Source organism: Halyomorpha halys, unplaced genomic scaffold (genome assembly GCF_000696795.3).
Source record: "Halyomorpha halys isolate HHAL.00 unplaced genomic scaffold, Hhal_1.1 Scaffold705.1, whole genome shotgun sequence".
NCBI lineage: Eukaryota > Metazoa > Arthropoda > Insecta > Hemiptera > Pentatomidae > Halyomorpha > Halyomorpha halys.
In genome coordinates, this window is record NW_027116684.1 from 398,178 (window position 1) to 420,615 (window position 22,438).

General features: G+C 29.6%; 1 protein-coding gene across 2 annotated transcripts in view; it reads right to left on the minus strand.

Moving 5' to 3' along the window:
• The window catches only part of LOC106685505 (neurotrimin), a gene marked incomplete at its 5' end in the record, with an annotated part of 372,379 nt that overhangs the window by 41,825 nt on the left and 308,116 nt on the right, over positions 1-22,438 (minus strand). For both annotated transcript variants that reach the window (XM_067053418.1, XM_067053419.1), the window contains 1 exon segment: positions 15,525-15,652. In XM_067053418.1, the coding sequence (XP_066909519.1) occupies positions 15,525-15,652 (128 nt within the window).

The window sequence follows — 22,438 nt, forward strand, 5'->3', positions numbered from 1 at the left end:
TCGTTCCCCCTATTTTGTGATAGCCAGGAATGTACAAACTCTATCCCAAGTGAAAACATTTTTTTCATTTTTGAAGATCAACCGCTATTCCTATTTTTGTTTTGCTTAAATTAAACTTAATCAAATTGTTATGGAATTTTTTAGTTATTTATATAGTTTATTCCTCAGTTTATGTACATATATTTTTTCTTCTTTGGTTCTTGTTCTTAGTTTTATAATAATAATTCATTTCTAACAAGTAAAGAAAGTAAAAAGAAAAAAATAATGTTGGGAATGATTATGTGAATAGCATAAACCGTGTTTTTTAAATTAAATAATAGCAGATTATCTTCGAGAAGTAAATAAGTTGTCACAAGGTTCGCACTTTTTAGCATGTCACAAGATAAGAGGGGGTACATAATTTATAGTTTATAATTTTATAGTTATTTATAAATTTAATCCTCACTTTATGTACATATATTATTTTCTTCTTTGGTTCTTAGTTTTCTAATTATAATTCATTTTTATCAATATTTTTTTATTATTAAAATCTTTCTAGTTATTAATTATTATATTTTTTTTGTGACAAATTTTTGGAGGAATTATATTCTATTAATCAGTCTCGTATTTTATTTACTTTATTACATACTTATTTTATTGATTCTTTTTTTTTATTTCACTTACTTTATTTTATTTCTATTTATATATTCCTATATTTTGATTCTCTTTTTCTTATTCTTTTTATCGATTTTGATTTAAATGTGCTCAATCGCATATTACTTATAGCCCAAGTCTGCGACATATTGTAATATTTATCAAAATATAAAATAATAAATAATTTCTCATGTCTAAACAGTGGCATTAAAATAGAAACTCTAGATAGGTTCTAGCATTCAGCTCCAAAAAAAAAAATTAAAAACGAAAATATTTATTTGGATGATAATTGATTTACCGGGTGAAAGAAACCCAAATCAATTCATTCTTTGGCGGATGAAATCTCTGGAAAGTGGGCCGAAACGTTTCCTCATAATAAATAGTTTTATAATATTTGAGTTATTTTTGACCATCTCTAATATAATAAAATATGGTTTTATTCTCATTTCGGATCACATACCATTGAATAAAGCCTAGCAATAAATAACATTATAAAAGGCGTTCTGAATCTGAAGAGAAGATCTAGATCTGGAATTCTTCCGGTAGCTCATTGTTTCCGAATTGGCAATCCCTAAAATGCTTCGATGGAACATAAAGGTTTCACAAGCTGTGGAATCCTACAGCTATCGATACGGCCGAACGGTAATCCAGTGGGCCAATGGAATTCAATAATGTTCACTACTGTGCTGTCATCAGAACCTCAATAGAGCCCTGAGCCATTTGGATGCTCTTCAATAAATGAAAACACTCCTGCCCTCCTCTCTTATCCTCCCTTCCCTATAATAGTCTATTTTTGGAAGCACTCCTTGAGCGTGGTTCTGGTTAGCAACCAGAATTCAATAGTTCTTGTATGGTTATGTCTACAACTGGAATAGCTGTGTGCACAGATCTTGACCCATATTTTATCGGATTCTCAAGATATCAAGAAGAGGTCAGCTAAAAGAAAATGTCCTTTGAAATAATAGATATGATGTTTAAGACATATATTTTCATTTAATTAACCATGTTTTATGTTAGAACAATGTTAAAGAATACAAAGGAAAAAATATACCATCTCTGTTAAACACCTGCAAAGTACAGTTCTTGTTTATATCCAGAATTAAAGATTAAGTATTCTAATCATACTTAATCCTAAATGTTGTAAGCAAAAGAACAATAAATCACATCAACACTCTTTTTATCAAGTTGAATTTCTCAAGTTTACCTCTAGTATTCAGTGCCTTCATTAACTCAGGTCCATGGCCCCTTGATTCTCAAGCATTCTAATGATCGACAAATTCAAACTAATTAACAATAAAAAGAGCTTCAAGTAAGATTGATCAATTTATTACTGACGTTGATAGAAAGCGGTAAAGAAGACAATAAAACTAAAGTAGCTGCTCAAGACTACATTAATATATGTTTAAATCACCAAATCTTAAAGAAAACCCTAAATGATTATAATATTACCTTAATAAAAAAAAAGTGTACATAATACTCACTCCATATTGATGTATAGTTAAAACTATAACTACTATTAATCACCCAATCAATAAACTTACAGTTATGAAACTAATTTAGTTATAATTTTATCTAATTTTCTCAAGCATACTGAAAACTATCTTAACATCTTTGGGCGCCAGAAAAATATACATTATGCTTTATATCATCTAAATCTAGCTATTATAAAATGAAAAAACGTTATAATATTAATACTTAACATTTATGAAATTCGTGGTTTCATGATTTTCTAATAAAAAAAACCCTTTTGTAAATCTCATTTTTAAAATTTGTAATAAAATAATGATTTTAACTAATATGTTTAATGTCGTTGGTAACCCGAAGTTGTTTAGAAAATAAATTCCCTCATTTGAGGGTTTCCCAAAGAAGGTCTTTCCCGGATTACAAAAATATCATGAAGAGTCATGGTCATCTATAGATAGTCTTCTCTATACATTACACTATATAATACGTCTGTTTACTTATTATTGATTATTCAAATCATTAAAACCAAGTCTCAGCTGGTCACCAAGAATACTTCACCTTCTCATACTAGTTTTTCTTTTTTCAGATGTTCTAGACATTATTTTGATAATTTCGAGTCTTTTCACAACTAAATCTATGTTTTCGGAAATTGTATATTGTAAAATATCCACGACCTCTCTATGAGTTGATTTTTATTCCATGCAAGCTAAATTAATATATAAGTCGGGATGACATACTTAAATACTAATAATTCTACATTATCATATGAATTTTTTAAATATTTTTTTACTATAAGATAGTCTTTATATTTCAGGATGTCTTCATTCTTATCTAACATTATTTTATTTTGAAGTGAAGTTGAATAGTTCAATCCATATAACATTATCCAGGTCGAAAAATCCATGGTCTCAGCTTACTTTTTGCATATGATCGATTAGGCATCATTATTAACCTCATAAGTATTTATTTTTTTGGAATATTTATTGAAGTATGGACTGACAGAATCTGAAATAAAGTTGTTGGAGTTGTGATTACTAGTATGATTAATTTAGCAGGAAACAACTAGAGAATTCCGTAAATTAAATTAGTAAACTGAAATTAAACCATTTGAACAGTATATGCGTCAAAGTAGTTTCTTTCTATAGTGTATGTCTTTCTATAGATTAGTGTGGAAAAATTATTATAGTATGATGATATTTTTCTAAGTTTTGAATTTTTTGCTGCTAATGAAATCTATTTTTTTAAATCGTTTTAAAAAAAAATTAATCTCTACAAGTATTTAATATAAAATTACAATTTGATTAGTTAATGAGTAAGGAAAGTAGGAAATATTAAAAATATTTAAATCTGAGGAACTGAATTTAGTAGCATTAATGATGTGATATTAAACTGAGATTTTTTATTAATTATGATAATGTATTATATTAATTATATCGTATAGGATATCAATTAGGAAAATGGATTGAAATATTAAGTCCTAATGAATGCATTGAAGTTGTTCATAATTTCCTCTTGAATTATTCACCTTGGCAGTTAATATTACATTAATTTTATTTCGTATGCTATGGGTCTCATTTGGTTTCCCTTCTGAACATTTTAGTGATCTTTTTTTCCCGATAAGATGAAAATTTCCGAAGTTGTTGATTTTTTTTTTATTATAATTATAAAATTTGTTTTTGTTTCTTACTGATTCGTACTGTGAGTTGAAACACCATCAATTTTCTTTCGTATCCTTTTAGACTATAATATGAAGATTATTTCAAATAAATTAATACCTTGGTAACTAAAGTGTCTTTTATCTTAAATTTGATTTAAGAATGTTTTATGAAGTCCAATTTGGGCTGATAATCATTGCGAATTTTAATTTTTATGTATATAAACATTTGTCTTATTCTGCAGGTCTTTCTGGACATTGCGCTGAAATAACCTAATTTAAATAGGTCTGGTATAAATATTCAATATTTATTAGAAATTAATGATGTATATATAATACATATCTGTACATATACATTACTTATCTTTGTTAATGTGGATTAATATTCTAGCGTACTTTAAAAAAAGCATTATTTTCTTTTTACTGATACCATTACATCGGTCGTTTGAAATTATCCATTGTAAATACATGTGATCTATACTAAGAAATTTTTACCAATACTCAGAAATACTTTGTTTCAACTATACAAACTTTCGAAGCTGATGGAACAATAGCTCTTGTGGTAATATTGGAATGTCGTTTAAACTATCGTTAGTTGAACGTAATTACCATTGAGGGGGTAATCAGATCCAATAACGGAGGAAGCAAGTAACTGTCCTATTTGAGACAGAGAACAGCAGCCAGGGTACATCAATAGTCAGTGGTCGTTGGGTTAATTGGTCGGCCTTCATCAAAACCCAATCTGCCAATTCACTGATGACCACACCATCACACGAATTGCCCGTTATGTCTCTCTTTGATGGATGTATATACTAGTTCATTGTTTTCTCTCAATAGATCTTTTCAGACATTTGTCTCGTTTTTCAACTGTCTAGTTTGGTAATTTTCGACAATGTTAATACCTGTATGAGGATAAGAAAAATCCATAGGTAGATATAGTAATCAATGATTGGTATAATACAGAACATATCTTACTATGGATGGTGCATATAGTATACTCATACGTATAGTATACTTCAGAAGTTTATAGAATTCTTTAAGAAAATAGTTTAGAAATTGAATCATTGTATTTTTTTTCTGGAACATATTACCCATCTATTACTCATTTGATTTATGCTTGAAATAATGCAGGGATGCTTGGATTAATAAAAAATAGGTGTTATGTTGGGTTTTGGACAGTTAGGACAAATCAGAAAATACTAATGGTTGATTAAAAAATACGCAAAGTCTATCCAATGTAAAATAGTTTGTTTTAATTCAGTAACGTTGTTTTTTTTTTCCTTTTTGGCTTTACCAAAATGTAAATTAGAATTTTAAAAGTCTGTATTGGAAGATCGCTGATTGACCGTGTGTAATAAATAACAAATGGAAGATGGTCCGAGTGCGATAAAATAAAATCTAAAATAGTAATTAAACTATTTATATTGAGCCAACGTTTTTAGACAAAAGTCAAAGCCAGAGTGAACCATCATGACAGGATGTATTAGGAGGACTAAAAAAAAAACAAAAAAAAAACAAAAAAAAAAAACATAATAATAATGGGGATTTTGTAAGGTTTATAATGTGTCGGTATGTCAGGGAGATGCAGTTTGACGGAATTCTCTGTTAAATTTATGTGAGTGGACTCCGAGATGAGTGTTTTACGGTTAGAGATAGTGGCAAGAATTGAACTGTTATCGAAGTTAAAAGTATGATTTTATGAGGTTTAAAGTGTGTTCAGACAATTTAGAGGCAAATGGGTTTGATTGATGGAGTTGATTGAAGTTTTGTGCTGGAAAATGCGTTTATTCTAAGTTCGCCCCTCCTACTCATACTGTCAAAACGGTTCATTCTGGCTTTGGCTTTTGTCTAAAATCCCTGATGAAGCCCTGCAAAATGGGACGGAACGTTGGTTTAATATAAATTGTTTTATCACTATTTGAGTTTTAGTTGACCGCAATCGGGCTATCTTCCATTTATTATAAAAGTTTGTAAAGTGTAATTAGTATTAAAATAGTATTATATAAGGGTGTATCCCAAAACAATATAGTACAAAGTGCACATTTAAAAAAAAAAATGATTTTATTGTTATGTCAATATAACAGTCCTAAAAACAAATAAGGCATCTGAGATATTTTAGTTTGTTTCTTGTTATATGATAACTATAAAAATACACGATCCTTTTTTTTTTTAAAGTTCTCAAAAGGTGTTTTAGTTTAAATTCTGTTTTATATAATTTATTTTGCAATGTTTTGTTATGTTCATTGTATTTATTTACTTTTATTTTATATTATTTATTTTTTCTCGTTTTTAATATTTGATATGAATCCGTTCAATTAACACTATTACTCATTGCCTAAGTGTGTGGCAGATTGTTATGGTTATCAATAAATAATGTAATTATCAATATTTTAAAAAAAAGTTTAAATTCTGTTTACAATTTCGTAAGAAAATTAAAACTAGATAACAAAACGGAAAATAACCCTAATTTTTAATCGTATTATAGAAAATTCATTAAGAAAAAATTATGATATAGTTCTGTCACTACTTTATCCTGAAGAAAATTTTACGAAATCTATAACTATTAAATTAAATATTTATTTCAGAATGGAATAACATCCAGGATATTGTACCTGAATATTAGGTAATAACTTGTAACCCAACTTGAAACTCACACTTAGCAGAGAAACCGAAAAAAATCAGAATAAATACTCCAACATCCGTTGCCAGAATTCCAAGGTTAAAGTTAAAACAAAAGTTCGGAAAAGCGAGTTTACGATTCATATCCAGTTTGAGCTTCCAAACGAATTAGAATCTCATGCATAAATGTAAATCAAATGAAGGGGGAGATGCACTAACAATGAAACAAAAAAATATTAAAATTAGCAAAAGGTGTGGGCCAGTTCAATTGTTCACAAACCATCCTTGTGTTCGAAACTTATATTCCGTCCTTTATGTGAAGGTGGAAGGAGACGTGATGATATTTTAATTTTAATTTTTTTTTTGTATGAGTTAAAATATTTTTTCCACTATATTTAAAACAAAAAAAAAATTATGAAAGAGAATATGTTCTATAATTAATAGAGGTATAAATTGTGTATGCTATTAATTTTCATGTATGATATTGCTATTTACCAAAATATTCCTAAGACAAAACCGTTTTTGCTTAAGTAATTTCAATTTAAAAAAATAATAATGTTTTTATATATATATTTTTCTAACTACTACTAGAAACCAACTTTTACGCATGACAAAATATAATAAAAATGTCCCTTTAGCCCCTTTAGCACAACATTCTTCGACGTTTCTCACAACGAGCTTATTTAATTGTCATTATAAAAGTATAACCACAGTTTCTCATACTGCACAATAATAGCATTTACAACCCAATTCTTTAACTAATTCATCAAATATCAAATTTAGATTAGATATCAAATATAAAATATTAAATTAGAATTTTATTTTGTTTTCTCATTGACATGAACTGTTCCATGAAACAAAGCAGTCCATTCCTTGTATTATCAAAATTGTGAAATTAACATATGATATACTTTTTTTTAATGGTTCCCACAAGATAGGAATAAAAATAGAAGGATATCAGACAGTAAAGCAGTAATATCAATGCTAAATTTAAAATTATGGAGATAAAGCATATTTCCAAAAACCATAAGAAATATTCACATAAAAGTTCACTACGCCTCTGCTAAACTTAATGTATTTTACTTTTATGACTGTCATCTGGTATGATTTATTTTATCTACAAAAATATGATTTACCGGTTTTACACGTATTGGTAGTATATTTAATATAAAATTAATTACAATGGCGTTTAAATGGTTTATATCATCGTAGAAATAAATTAAAATACTTACTGAGTTCCTCTAATTGCTCTGTTGCCTGCTTACAAGAAGCAAATTCAGTGGTAAGTTCTGATATGATTGATAAATAATATTCTGGCGGCATGATAACATACATTTTTTCAATAAAAATCGTCATTATTGTTTAAACATTCTTGAAAGGAAGATTTGTTTTTATTTCTAAATCAAATCGATTGAATAAACAATTAAAGTATCATTTTCAATTAAATTCCTAATTCCATTTTCAATTTAACAGATCATTTTCCCTGTTACTGTTGAAAATAGAAAAAAGAAATAAATTGGACTGGCCATTTCCAGGAAAGGGTAATTAAAAGAGACTATATCAGAATAAACTGCATTCCTCTTTTCTGATCCCAACTTGAACAATACGCTTCGTGTTTTTTTTTTATAGTAACAAAGGGTTTGATTAATTCTTTAAAAAAAAGAGATCAGGAATGCCGTTACGGATTTTGATGGCTACCGGTTTCCCAGAGACAGGGTAATTTCAACGAAAACGAGGTAGGAGGAAAGGGTAGGAGGACGAAAACGTAGGATTATTTCGAGGAAAATTCAGAAGTCCTATGCTCTAAATTTTTTTTTCTTTTTTTTTTATCGAAAAATTCTATATAAAAAAGAGGGTATATATAAAAAAAAAGGACCAATTTTAAAAAAAAGGTTCATATATTTATTTACTTAATATTATACAAATACAATAAAATTTATCTTTCAATGCTGTAAACTTTCTTTCAGTTGTTCAATACCATAATTAGTACCATTCCTAGCATCTCTGCATAATTATAACTAATTTATCTATTGAAGAAAGTGGGTCACGGATGTTCCAGAATTTCACAAATGTCTATCCTCTTAGTGAATTATTGCGGCATAAGTTTATGGGGGATAAGTCTACTGCACATTTTCACTTTTACCGTGCCATGAACATGCCTTCGATACGCCCTACTATAACAAGCATGGGATTGCTTTTGGGTGTATTTGATTCGACAGTTTACTGTGCAACCTCATTGATATCCACTGATGATCACCCTTCGCCCTTCTTGCGTTCCAAGAAGATATCTTCACTGCTGAATTTTCAAACCAATATCGTGCTGTACGCTGTTCAAGGTCGGCCTAAGTTTGATAAATACCTTTAGCAACTGAAAATTTGTTTAATAGTGTCTTCATACTACGAATATTCCGTAATAATTCATATTTTATGTTCAACTGCTGACTGACAAACTATGGTTTTATTAAAGGCGTAAGTTTTAAAAAACCAAGCATTTAGTCATTGGCGAAATGCTATTTTAAATACATTGATTTTTTTCTATTCTTTTTTGCCGCTATTTCTTAAATGAAGAGCGTCCGTGAGTTAAACGAATTAATAATATATCAGCTTTTTCTTTTATATTTCTTACCCACTCATTTATAGACAAAATATATTTATTTCTTATTTTATACGTTTAGAAATTAGTAAGTGTTAGTAGAAATTGTAACATGTAACAATAAAGGAAAAATGGAGGAAATTTGAAAATTCCTTAAATGAAGAAATATGGTAAGAGATTTCAATTATTTTCATAATTTTTCCTTGTAGTGTCATGTATTTTTCTTAGAAATCGTTGTCCGGATAAAAATAGTCTATCTACTATATTTAAATAATAATTTATGAAAAAACTATATACAAAAATATATACACTACTGCTAGGATAATTAACGAACATGTTTTAATCTTTTTTTTTTTTTTTTAAATGAACCAATGAAAAATTGATGAAACAAAGTTATATAATTTTCAATTTCTATCAAAAAATCAGGAGATCATCATCAGACATCAATTATTTTCTTTATAAATAATAGTGACTGAATAATGCAGTATATATTTTTAAGATAACAATCTTTATCAAGATTTTTTCTAATAAATATTTTATCGTAACCTAAAATTAGGAATTATTAATACAGTGCTAACCAAGCCAAATATCTGTTTGTAACAAATTCCTATTCCACCAAACAATTCTGCTGGTAGAATCCATTCTTTGTCTTTGAAGGACACTCTTTCAGGCTGAAGCACACCATGACACCAATTACCGTTCTGGGTGTGCACACTCCATTCATCGGCGTCAACTAGACTTTAAAAAGACCGTCCTCTCCTCGTTTTGTACTTCCTCAATAAAAAAAGTACTCTTACCCGAGGTCATTCTTTTAGATCAGATAACATTCCTTCATGGAAAAAGAACGAAAAGGTCGCATTATACGTACTTTACACACCTATTGACAAGGTTTTATTTTAGCACAAAATGTAGTCATGAGTTTTTTTTTATAAGGCTACATCTTGATATAATGCTAATATAGTATAATGACAATGTGTAACCGTAAGGAACATGATTTCAATATGAAACTAGTCGCTCTTTTCAACTTGGGATATAACGATGTATTGGTTACGGGACCAATATTTTGCAGACTCCTGATTTCAAATATTTATTTTTGCTAATGTAAATATCAACAACGTTGACGTTGACGACTGATTGTCAAATAAAGCAATTTATTAGAGTTTGGTAGAAATAATTAATTTTTTTTAAAATCCTTATTAACGTTTACATGATGTTTACAGTGATCGGCAATAATGTATAAAAAAATTATATTGTTAAAAAAATTATAAATACGCTAAATTTATTATTGTAAGGCTTAATTGTTTTTCTCAATTAAGAAATTACGTGACAAATTATTAAAAAGAAACAGTTAATAGAAAATAAAAATTATATATTTTGTTGAAATTAAAATAAATACATACTGAAACCGAGTCGAAATCTCCGATGTAATCACAAAAATGTTAACATCTTTGGAATCTCCTAGATTCCCTCAATAACTACTTTATAAATTACGTTTAGTTTTGTAATATTTTTTTTTTAGTTTATGAAACTTATTAAATCATAAACTTGTCGATAAACTTAAGTATTTATTTATGTAAACCTTCCCTTTAAGAAACTCTCAGGCTCTATGTCAATTTTCAAGTTGTTTCAATATATTTTTTAAGTCGATTAATAACATTAACTAAGTAATCATTTTTAATTTTCATATTATTTGCATGTTTGAATTACTTCTCGGTAAAAGAAAATGTCATCAGGTCAAAAAAAAATTATTGCCTTAAATATAATAAAACTTATTAAATATTATACTTTTTACTAAATAAAATATAATATAATCCTGTATAAAAAATAAAACAAAATATAATGGGCTGAAAAATAACACGATGACAGGCGTTGTGCCCTCTGGATACTTCTGATTCGATTTATTACAAAATTCCGGACACGCCATGTCTATATGACTTATGTGCACTTACGGAATCCGCTAGAACAATAGGCACGAAGAACCTCCGACGAATTTCGTGCGTGTCCGCACGTAGACAATAGAAAAGCCGGAAAAATCGCTTGCGTTTTTTCCACCAGGCTTGGACACTGCTGCAACACCTGTTAGCCGTTTTTCATGACCCGCTGTTCCCCGGGTTCATTAATCAAGAATGTTGTTGCTACTCTACGTTGTTTAGTGCCCTTTTTACAACGAGGCTTTATGTCAGGAGTATAGGTCCCATTATTTACATTGTACAGTTTGACTTATCTATATTAGCTTACTACATGATTGTATGGACTTTGGTATATTACACTTTAAAATAGATAGCATTATATGTACAAACTATTAAGTACATTAGTGACTTCATCATAAATGTATTAAAGCGGACACAAAGGTTTTAGTACAACTTAAATTGAATATAAGTTTTTTTAGACCATTCTACTTTTACGATAATACTCTCTATTCATCATTAATTTTATTATTTTTTTTCATTTGTTCATTTCATAATTTATCTTTCTATTTTTTTATTTATTCATTAATATTCTCCATAACTTCTTTATAAATTACATTACATTTTATAATAAATATATTTTCAGTTTATCGAACCTAATACATCATACACTTTTCGATTAATTTATGTCTTTAGTTATTCTATCCTTCCATTCAAGGACCTTTTTTCTATTTTCAAGTTGTTTAAATAATGGTTTTAAGTCGATTTACATTAATCAAGTCATCTTTTTATATAAGCTATTATTAGTTACTAATGATGGCCATTTAATTCTAAATGTTTATACCATTTTTAAAAATCTCACAGCATGAAGTTTGTCAAATATTTGTATAGAACTAACTTTTCAACGTTTTACCAATCCATGGGATTATCAGGACAAATAAATTCATCTCCATAGGAACTACTGGATTTTTTTATAGTTTGGTGCAGTCTCCAGTTGGAAGGTCATATTTTTTGCTGGGATGAGATTTGGTCTGCATTTAAGCTATTTAATATTGAACCCTTATATTGGTTAAACTTTACATTGTTAGTTACATACTTACAAGTATTTGAAAACTAGAGTATTTGTTTACAATCTTTCAATTACATCCCAAGAAAACGGAAATAATGTGATATATTTTATTCCCACTCCAATCCAAAAAAATTCAAAATATTGATATTTATTCAACGCATTAATGATGAAAAAAATAAAGCACGTATAATTTTTTCAGTTATTTATGTTTATCCCACGTGTATTTTTCCTGGTTCTGTTAAAATGATATAAACTATCTCACTACTCATAACTGACCGCTTACACTGCTCAAACATTGTAGAAAGAATTTTTAATTCTAGTGGTTAATTCAGCCAATCAATTATTAAGATGGAATAAATTATTACCGGGGCTAGTGAGTAAAATCCTGGTTAAAATTTATGCGGGAACGGGAGGTGGTGCGGGTTTAATCTTCATTAATTATACAGCAGTGAGTTTTTAAAATGTGCTTACGTCCGCGGGCTGAGGCTTTTAGCCTGGGGTAGGACTATAGATTTTTAAAGGACCTGGAGCCGAGTGCCTTGCCCACTGGAGAGCCGGCTGGAGTGGAAGCCTACCATTGTTCGGTGCAACATCTTCCTCCGCCAATGGCCATCTCCTCGCACCCTCCGCATAACCTGGATCCGAATTTCGCTTCGCGCTAAGATCGGGGGAGAAATGGAATACATTTTCGGAAGAACAGGCATACACTTTGAAAGCAACTTATATATAATATTAAGGTTCAAATCCCTGCAAGGATTAACTAATAAAGGATTCTTGATTAATTTTGTATAGAACTCGTTTGACGACTTTAAACGCCGATAAACGAGCCATAACACCACCATATAACTTCAGTTCATTCTCCACAGCTATTATGACTAAGTTCTGGAAAGGGTCAGATGCTCCACTCAAGTAGAGTGTCATCGGCATTACGGCACATAGTCAGCCTCCACTGGCTCATTACCAGTGACGCGGTGGGAGGGATGAGCTAGGATCTCTAAGAGCACTACTACCCTCATACGTGGGGGGGGATAGAGTGGGCTCTGGGATCCTCAGTTCCACAGCGTGAATATTATATATAATCATGTAAATGGATAAAGATTATTTTTTTCTTCTAGTACATAGTTTGATTATGCTCATTTTATTTATTCTTCTGTTTATAAATATTTAGAGAGAGATTTTTTTTATTTTTGTGTCAATTCCTTAATTTTTATTTATATTTATTCTTTTTGACTAATGTACTGCCAAGATAAAACTACTGTTTTGTCTTTGTCATTACAAACGCCTGGGAATCAGAGAAAAACGCCTAGATACAATAAAGAACTGATCGCACCGCTTGCTCCCTCTCGCTACAGTTGTAATATTACATGAAATGAATCACTTAAAGAACTGAGTAAAACAAAAATTAAAAAAATTATTTTTATTTCAAAATTAAATGGCAGATTTTTTTTCTTCAAACGTAATATTAATTTTCTTTAAAATAGATAAAAACGTGCGATTATTTTTTATCTAAACATTGAATCCACCAGTTGGAATACACGTTTCTCCTCTTTCACTACTACTGCTGTATCAAAGTCTTAAACACGAAACGTTTATCGTAAATTGAGCAATGTTCATTCATTAGGAAGCCATGTAACCAACTCCAAAGGTATTTATAATGCATTATTACTTTATCCTTGTACATTATAACAATTTAATTGCTAAGGAGGAAAGCTTTATCTCCGGAACAACATGAGAACTGATGATTGATGCTACGAATTTTTTGTACTAAATGAAAGAATTATTTTTTAGCAACAAAACAGCACGAGTTAGTCCAAATCCCAACAGATTCCAGCTACCTTTTTACTACAGTAAATCCTTCAATTGTTAATCCACGCAATTTATTTATTCATTTGTTTTTCCATTAGCACCGCTCCAAATCGATCTTGAGAAGCAGAAGCACAGAGTCAACACGAGGGATCGGAGGGTCGTTAACCACTCTAAGGGGACATTTGGAAGTAGGCCTTCTGCCACAGAGGTAATTTGTTGGGATTTATTGCCTTAAGGCTCCCATTCTTCGGGTAATTCTTCGAAGCAGGTGAACTGGAGCGGCTTCGTTACAATGGGTCTCAGGATCTATTGGGGTTCGAATTGGTACTAAAACACGGTAGTAAATATTTAAAAAAAAAAGTGAATTTGACTCATTATTCGAATATAATTAATTTATATTTAATCCTTATTCAGGTCAATAACTAATAAACTAATAATTCGATAAATAATAAAGTAATTATTAAATTAGATTACTATGGAAGATATTAATAATCTTCATAGCGAAGGGGGAAAAATTCTGGAGGAACTTATTTTTTTTTTACAGTTCCACCTCGAGAATATAGCTGAATCACAACTGAATTAAGTTGGGGGCCAGGTGGTCTTTCTTTCCCTAAATTGTTTCTTCTGAGATTTTTTTTTGTCAATTTTTCCCACCTAGACCTTCTCCAAATGTAGAATATGGCTAATACAGTACGTGACTTGATGTAATAGATTTTTTAAAAGTACTCAAATTAAAATAGACTCAATATCCAATTCAACTACTGTGTATATGTAGTTTCAGAATATAATGTACCCCTAAATTATTAAATGTTATTAATTTATATTAACAATTTTAATTATATGGTTACTAAAAGAAACTAATAATGAATGTACTGTGATTATCGAATAACGGGAATTAATCAGGTGACTAAAACGATTTTCATGTATAACATTCATGTTGGTTATAATGCGCCCTCGGGAAATATTCCTTTCTAATAGGCTTAATGAAGTTAGTATGTTAGTATGTTGCAGCATTTTACTAATGTTCAACTTCTTAAATTCTGAATGGACATACTTCTTCTTAAAAATATATTTTATTGTCATAAATCTCTTGTAAAAAAAAAAAAAAAAATGTTTTTATTGTATTAAGATTTTAAATGAATAATTACACAAATCATTTCAATTAATTTTTTATAGCGTTAGAACAGGCTCTAGGATATTTCAAAATATGTACCAGAAAAAAAAATTGTTAAGTATAAAGAAAATATGGAACTAATGATATATAACTGTGAAATTTTAATGACTTACGGGACAGCTCAAAAGTTCTAAAAATTACCTTGGCCACCAATTTCACCCTAATTCTTTTCTCACGGCCGGGCCAGAAAGGAAAAATAGTAAGTTTCTAATTATCATTGTCATGCTTAATTAATATCCATTTGTTTAAAAAAATTGCTTTTTATTATAATCAATTTAAGTTATCCTCATGAAATAAGGTCATAACATAATAAATGGTCTCATTGTACGCGGTCTTTCTGACGTTTTAAATTTTATATAATAAAATATATAATTTTATTATATTTAACTTTTATGTTTTGCATTGATAGTGATAGTAGATAAGAAAATTAGAAATTTTTTTTTTCTTTTAATGAGCATTTCGTTGAAATTGGGAAACTAAAATCTCTCTTATTTGAGAATTACTGATAATAATGCTGACTAATTCTGTTTTCCCTTTCGGATTCATTGATAGTACTTTATTATTACTAGGAAATTTTGGCTACATATCAAGCATTCTGTACTCACAGCGTCATTGTGGTTCCAGAAGATGTACGCAGGTGCTTCCGGGCTGAACCGGACCACACAGGTGAGGTTGATGGTGCTACCGCGATCAATGTACAAGTCGTGGCCACCTAGGATCTCGGTAGTAGGCTCTGCAACATAATAAAATAAATAAATAAATAATATATAGGACAATTAAAGAATCATATTTTTTTCAAAATAAATAAATAATATTACGCTTTATGAACTCGTGTCTAAGAAATTAATCTATCATTGCACCTAGATGAAACGTTTTTGGAAAAATAAACATTTTGATTGGTTATTTTTGACTTATCAAACCCTCTCATTTTATCTAACCACTTCATAAAAATCTGACTAACTTGATAAAATATTTTTTAGTCCTGAAATTGGTAACGAAAAAAAGTTCAATGATTTTATTAAATAAAAATAACGATGACACCAACCGAACTGAACTTGTAGGTAGTACAATCCATCTTCAAACGAGGTTTTAAACTGAGAGAAGAGAAAATAATGTTCTTGGAACATTGGAGAAATACCTCTTTGGAACAACTTTTCAAGTGAAACTTCAATACAACAAAAGTATATAAAATAGTAAAACTATATAGGAATATAGTAAGGAAATAAATTAATCTTTAACTAGTGAATTATATTTTACAGACTCAGGTCTAATGGACGCCTATATTACCTAAATAATATCAACTTTTATATAAACTTTTTACTTTACGATCAGCATATAATCTAGGTCTTGAGAAAACCTGGTTCGCCATCAAATACGAATGTAAACATAGGATAAAATCTTATTTATATCGTTAGTGTAATGCCAAATTGCCAAATCAGATAATTTCTGATAATAATAATAATCTGAAACCGTTGCATACATAAGGCAGCAGGTAATTTTTAATTTTGATGAAAGTCAACTGATCATTATGTATTTTTAATTAAAGATTTGAATTATTCAGTTAAGTCTTTTTGCCGCTGCGATGGGAATAAAGAAAGATATCAAAATGGACATACAGCCCAAAAAACGAAAATATATATTCACAAAATATTATATTTTATCAGTATTATATGCATTAATACTTAATCTATCAGTAGACGCTACAACCCTGCAATGGGTCCAGGCCTACTCTATGCCTCGGCTCGGTTTTGGGCTGCTGCCTTCGGCTGCAATTTCGGACTCCAAGCAGTTCTTGTGCGTCTTGTATCACGCCATCCATCCACCGGAGCTTGGGCTGTCCGACTTTTCTTGGACATTGGATCTCTTCTTCCATGACTCTTTTAGGTATTTCGTTGGGACTCATCCGTTCAACATGTCCTGCCCACCCAAAGCGTCCCAGCCTAACAAAGGTCATATGTCATAACAAGGTCATAATACCAAATATCCTGGAGCAGCTCATAGAGTTCCTTTTTCTTCTTCTTCTCCAGCCTTCCTGGATTTTCCTCTCAAAGCCCAGCAGATTATTTCTATCTTGTGTGGATAGGTTCAAAGTCTGGGAGGCGTATGTTAGGACAGGCCTAATTAGAGTTTTATATAGATGAACTTTTGTTTTTCTGCTAATGAGCTTGCTCTAGAACTGTTTTAACAGGCCAAAATAGCATCATTAGTGATTTTTGTTAGTGATGAAAAACCTCTTTGGAACAACTTTTCAAATGAAACTTTAATACAACAAAAGTATATAAAATAGTACAACTATATAGGAATATAGTAAGGAAATAAATTAATCTTTAACTAGTGAATTAGATTTTACAGACTCAAGTCTAACGGACACCTAATAATATTAGTACATTATAATACATTTAGTAAATCTGATCTAAGATTACAAATTTAAAACCATGATAACATTTTATCTTATTTATCGAGTTCTGCTAGTATCCACATATTGTGAGAAACCCATAATGTGATACGTCTATACGTTCAAATTATGCAAGGCGATGTTTTATGGTTTTTAATTATCAGTAATTAACTAATTACAAAGTAAATAAATCTGATGCCACTAGTGCAGCTGCACAGCTAGCTGACAACCTTTATACATTTTTATAAAGTGTCTGGATTTTGATTGATTTTTATGATCAAACTTTTAAGATGTAACTATTTTTTGACCTTCGCCAAGTTATGAGTAAAATATGAGTTTTCCTCATTCTTCTTCTTCTCTCAAGTTCTACTGCACGAGGTTGGCCTTGGCTTCCTGTACAATATTTCTCCAGATAACCACAGATATCAAGCCTACTCCTTCCAGTTTGTTGTTCTCAGTCGCCTGAGATCATCCAGCTAACTTCTTGGCCTTTCTCTTCTTCTAGTTTCATAATTTCTGATTTTGTACATCTTTTTCCGTCATCGGAGATATTCGGAATGTGCCCCAACTATTCGGTCCGTGGGATTTTATAAACCTTATAATTTCATTATTATTGTATACGCCATAGAGGTTATTATGTGTACTTATCCTCTATTCCTGAGTTATTTCATTGCATTAAGTCGCATTAAGAGTCAACATTTCCGCTTATGAAAGGGTAGATCTGATTAATGTTAAATAGAACATAATTTTTGTTTTCCTCCGTATCAAAGATGACGTAAAAAAATCAGGTTCCTTTCTACTATAAGGTTATATGTAACTCTCGCATTATCTAGTGCTATGCACATATACTTCGTTTTTGTATCATTTATTTCATATATATCCACTTTCGGTACTGAGTTTAATGAAAATTAGTTCACGTCGTAAAACTAATAATATTTTCTGAATTAACAATATTTATTTTTTTTAAACAAATTGGTGTGAGGTTATGGAATAAACCTTCGTGATATCGTTTCAACTTCAGATGGAATTCATATCCAGTTTACCCGAAGTCAAATTCACAATTTTAGATTTTGGTACTTAATCTTAGTCATTTTTTATAAATGGATAAGAAACCGCACGAGATATTCGGGAGAGATTTGGAAATATGTCACTCATGAATATGATTGCCATCACGCGACTGGGACATTCAATAAACTGCACCTGTGAAGATGGGGTCACCGAATCGGATTGACATTTATTTATCACTCGATTTTCTATATTGCTGGGGCGCCCCCCCCCCTCTACCCAAGCCGATATTCGGAAAATTTGCATAGAAATGAGCAGATCGAACCCTATCGGCCATAACACTGCATCCGGCAACGTTTCAAAATATAACGAAAATAGCTTTTTATCTCAGCTGGTCCTAGCCATGAATCTCTGAAGCGGACGTTCGCTATATAGAATCAATCATAAGTCAACAATACCGATACATTTTCTCATTATTTTATAAATTATTATTTTAATATTTGTAGTAAAAATAAAGTCTGAATTATTCATGATATAATTAATTGTATATTATAAATAATCTGAATAATTATTATGCTGTCGATTCGGTGCTGGTTTGGAAACTGTACTCTTTTACTATATACAAATAATGCTTATGGAAATTGAAATTTATAAAATTTATAAAGGAAATCGCAACTGAGCTGCAATATATCGCACTAGTATTTCTAAAGTGACATAAGTCTAAAACTTACATTTCTGAAAATGTGACACTCTTGCCTATGGAGGAGGAATAGCATTAAGGCAGCAAGAGTGACAGAAGTGCCCTCTGGCGAACAAGCTCTGAAGCTAGGTTGATACAGTTTTGATGATTCATAAAGATATATTTACCAATTTCTTTCATAGTCATAACTCAAAAACACCGATTTTTGAGTTGTGTCACTTTAGAAATACTAGTGCGATATGTTAAAATATTTTCATAAAGATTTAAATAAATAATTACATTTTAACTACAGCTAGCAATGAAAGACTTAAGAATCTTTTCTTAATTTGTTTTTAGGGCTGTTATATATAATTTACTAAATAAATAAAAATAACACTAAGAGATTTAGGATTTTTTTTTTTATAACACAGTTAAGTATTACTACTGTTCAAGAGCCGTTGGCTTCAATTGTTGGTAACTCTTTAGTCATGTTGTACCCTAAAAACAATATGTGTCTAAAATAAATTTATTCAGTAGGCACTTAAAATATTAAACTTTTATGCTTGTATAAATAAACTATTCTTATAATCAATAATTTCAAAAAGACTGGCGAAAAGTGTAGTTTCATGGTTTTGATAAAAAATTAAATTATGAGAGGATACGAGTATTTCGAAGGAAAATATTCATTAAACATATTATTATAGATTGTTAAAAATTAAGAATTTTACACAAAAAATAAATGATACCTAAAAACGATATCTATTAATAATATACCACAATTATTTTCTAATTCAATTTGCTGATTCAACAATTGAAAATAAAAAATTTGAACTCTTGCATTAACTTCCTAGAAAAATTTCCAACTAAATTATCAAGTGTGATTATAAATATCTGATAAAGTAATGTTACTGTATGGTGTATGGTTGTGTCGTAAATGAGGGGTATTAAAATTATTTATTTTCGTCAGTATGATATCCCTGTAATTATTACAGACGGTTTGATCACTATTTTTGTTTAGGAATTGGACATATTGTGCCTAATTTATATTCTTCCGTTACGATTACTTACTAAACAAAGCTGACTTAATGGTCGCTGCACAAGATAGAGAATAATGACAGAAGCTTTAGGAGAAGGCTCTTTTCCAGTGATGGATCGTATATGAATGCATGAATGATTTTCCTCCGAAAAAAAAAAGATAAAAGTTCGTTATCACGGAAAAAGAATCGGGAATTTAGGCAGACACTATATTCAAAACATAAACCACTAACTCAAAATTTTATTGTCTGAAACAGTCCACTAAAGAATGTATATTGTTTAATAACTTGTCGTAAAATGTTTATATTCGATTTTTCTTTAGTTTATTCTCCCTGCATATTATCATTTGGGCAATGGCTGTCAGTAATTTATGATGATGGTGTCAAAAAAATATTTTTCATAATGAATTGATGTAAGGTAGAAGCTGTCTTAGAGTTGAGATACTCACCAATAACCAAAATATAGGCAAGTCAATCAAAATTGTATTGACCTGGGATTCACGGGCAAGTTCAAAAGTCTCGTAAATCAGCTATTTGCCAACTGCCACGTAAACGTGGATGTTACCGAAGTAGTGGTGAGATAACGAATTCCCTCCCAGAGGCTTAGATAAGATAAAATGTTAAGTCGTATACTGCAGTTAACTCTGAAGTCACGCTAAGTCCGATTGTTCACAGAAGATAATGATATGCAGGAATGTTTATATGCAGTTCTTATCTGTGTCGTGCAACAAAGCCTTATCTCCCATTATGTGCATTAATGGTCTTTTGACAAATAAGAAATAACTTAAAACAATTGTAAGTCAGGTCTGACATTTATTGTTGTAACACCTGGATGAAAGAAATAATTTGACTTCCCTTTATCGCTTTGTATTCGTAATGAATCTAATAAATAGCTTACATAACTTAGTTTGTTGATAGCACCAATTATGAAGTTAATAATTATTTTATTAATGGGAAGGTACAACTGATAATTTCTATGTGTTTGTAAGTACTTTTTTACATAAATATTTTACTTTTTGTTTTCTAGTTTAATTTTCATCTATAATTCATATATTATAATTTGTTTGCGAAAGTCCATGTGCAAATGATGACATTAGGTATAATGCATTGGTAGTTCCATAGTATCATGTGATAAATGTTTGTCATTAGTATGTAGTTTTTAATTACATTTTACTAAAAAATGGATTAATGTGCCGTTAAAAATTGCAAAACATGTAGTAATATCAAAACTATGCATAATTTTGTTGTGAAAACGCAGAATCTTTAAAATTGTGTGAAAAAATACCCCAATTCCTACAAATACTTCATTGTTTAATTTATAATATTAAATAATGGATAGTTCATCTAACCTTGTTTAAACTATTGTAAATTCTATAAACATTTAAAACTAAAAGATTTGGGGAGTATTCACTGATTTTTTTTTTTCATTTTGCTAAACATTTTTGAAAAAAAAAAACCTTACCTTTTATTGGTAATTTTTTAGTATAATAACCTCTTTGAATAATATTTTACCAAAATGTTCGCTGTTTGGAAAAGGTCCTCAAACGTCGAATCCCACAACTTTTCTTGTTGGCGGTTCTGTTTTTATTCCTACGAATATCAATATTAAACTCTTTAAATGAATTTAACAAGCTTTATGCAGAGTACGAATAGGCATTTTTGTGTATAATAGTTCTAATAAATAGTTTTTAATAAAACATTTCTCAATATGACTTATTTTTGACATATTTAGGATGATATCAAAGCCCTGTCAAAATATTTCTTTAAGTGATAAAAATATATGATATTAATCATGCCCCACTTACTGAATTGATATTCAACTGTTTATAATAAAAAAATAATTAAATTAATTATTATTATTGATTACGTCTTCTTTGTTAATAAAATACTTAGTTCTGCAGATTATTGTGTTAAAGATAAAAAATATGTATACAAAATATTAATAAAATTCAACAAATCACATGAATAAACAAATATACAGTTTGTATATGAACTGTTTCATCTTTTTTTATCGAACTAATTGGTTTACTTCAATATCATTCTCCTTTTTACTTTTAATATTTATTCTTAATTTGTCATAAGTCCAATATGTTGTATTTATTTGGTCCATTAGTTGAAAAGTTAAGGGCACCCAGTGTTTGGAAACGCCCCTTGTTTCAAGACTGTAAATGTGTCGTTAATATTTATTACTCTAATTATTACTGTGATTATTTTTATTATTACTGATACATCTTAATTAGATAATAATTAAGTTATAAAAAAATAAACTATGTTTTCGGCGCAATCATTACGGAATGAACTTTAAGGAACATAGATAAATAAATAACATCCCATTTACAAAGACCTTGATAGTAATGGACTTATTACTGACTGTCACAGTCTTGATGTAGATTTCATGACAGTCTT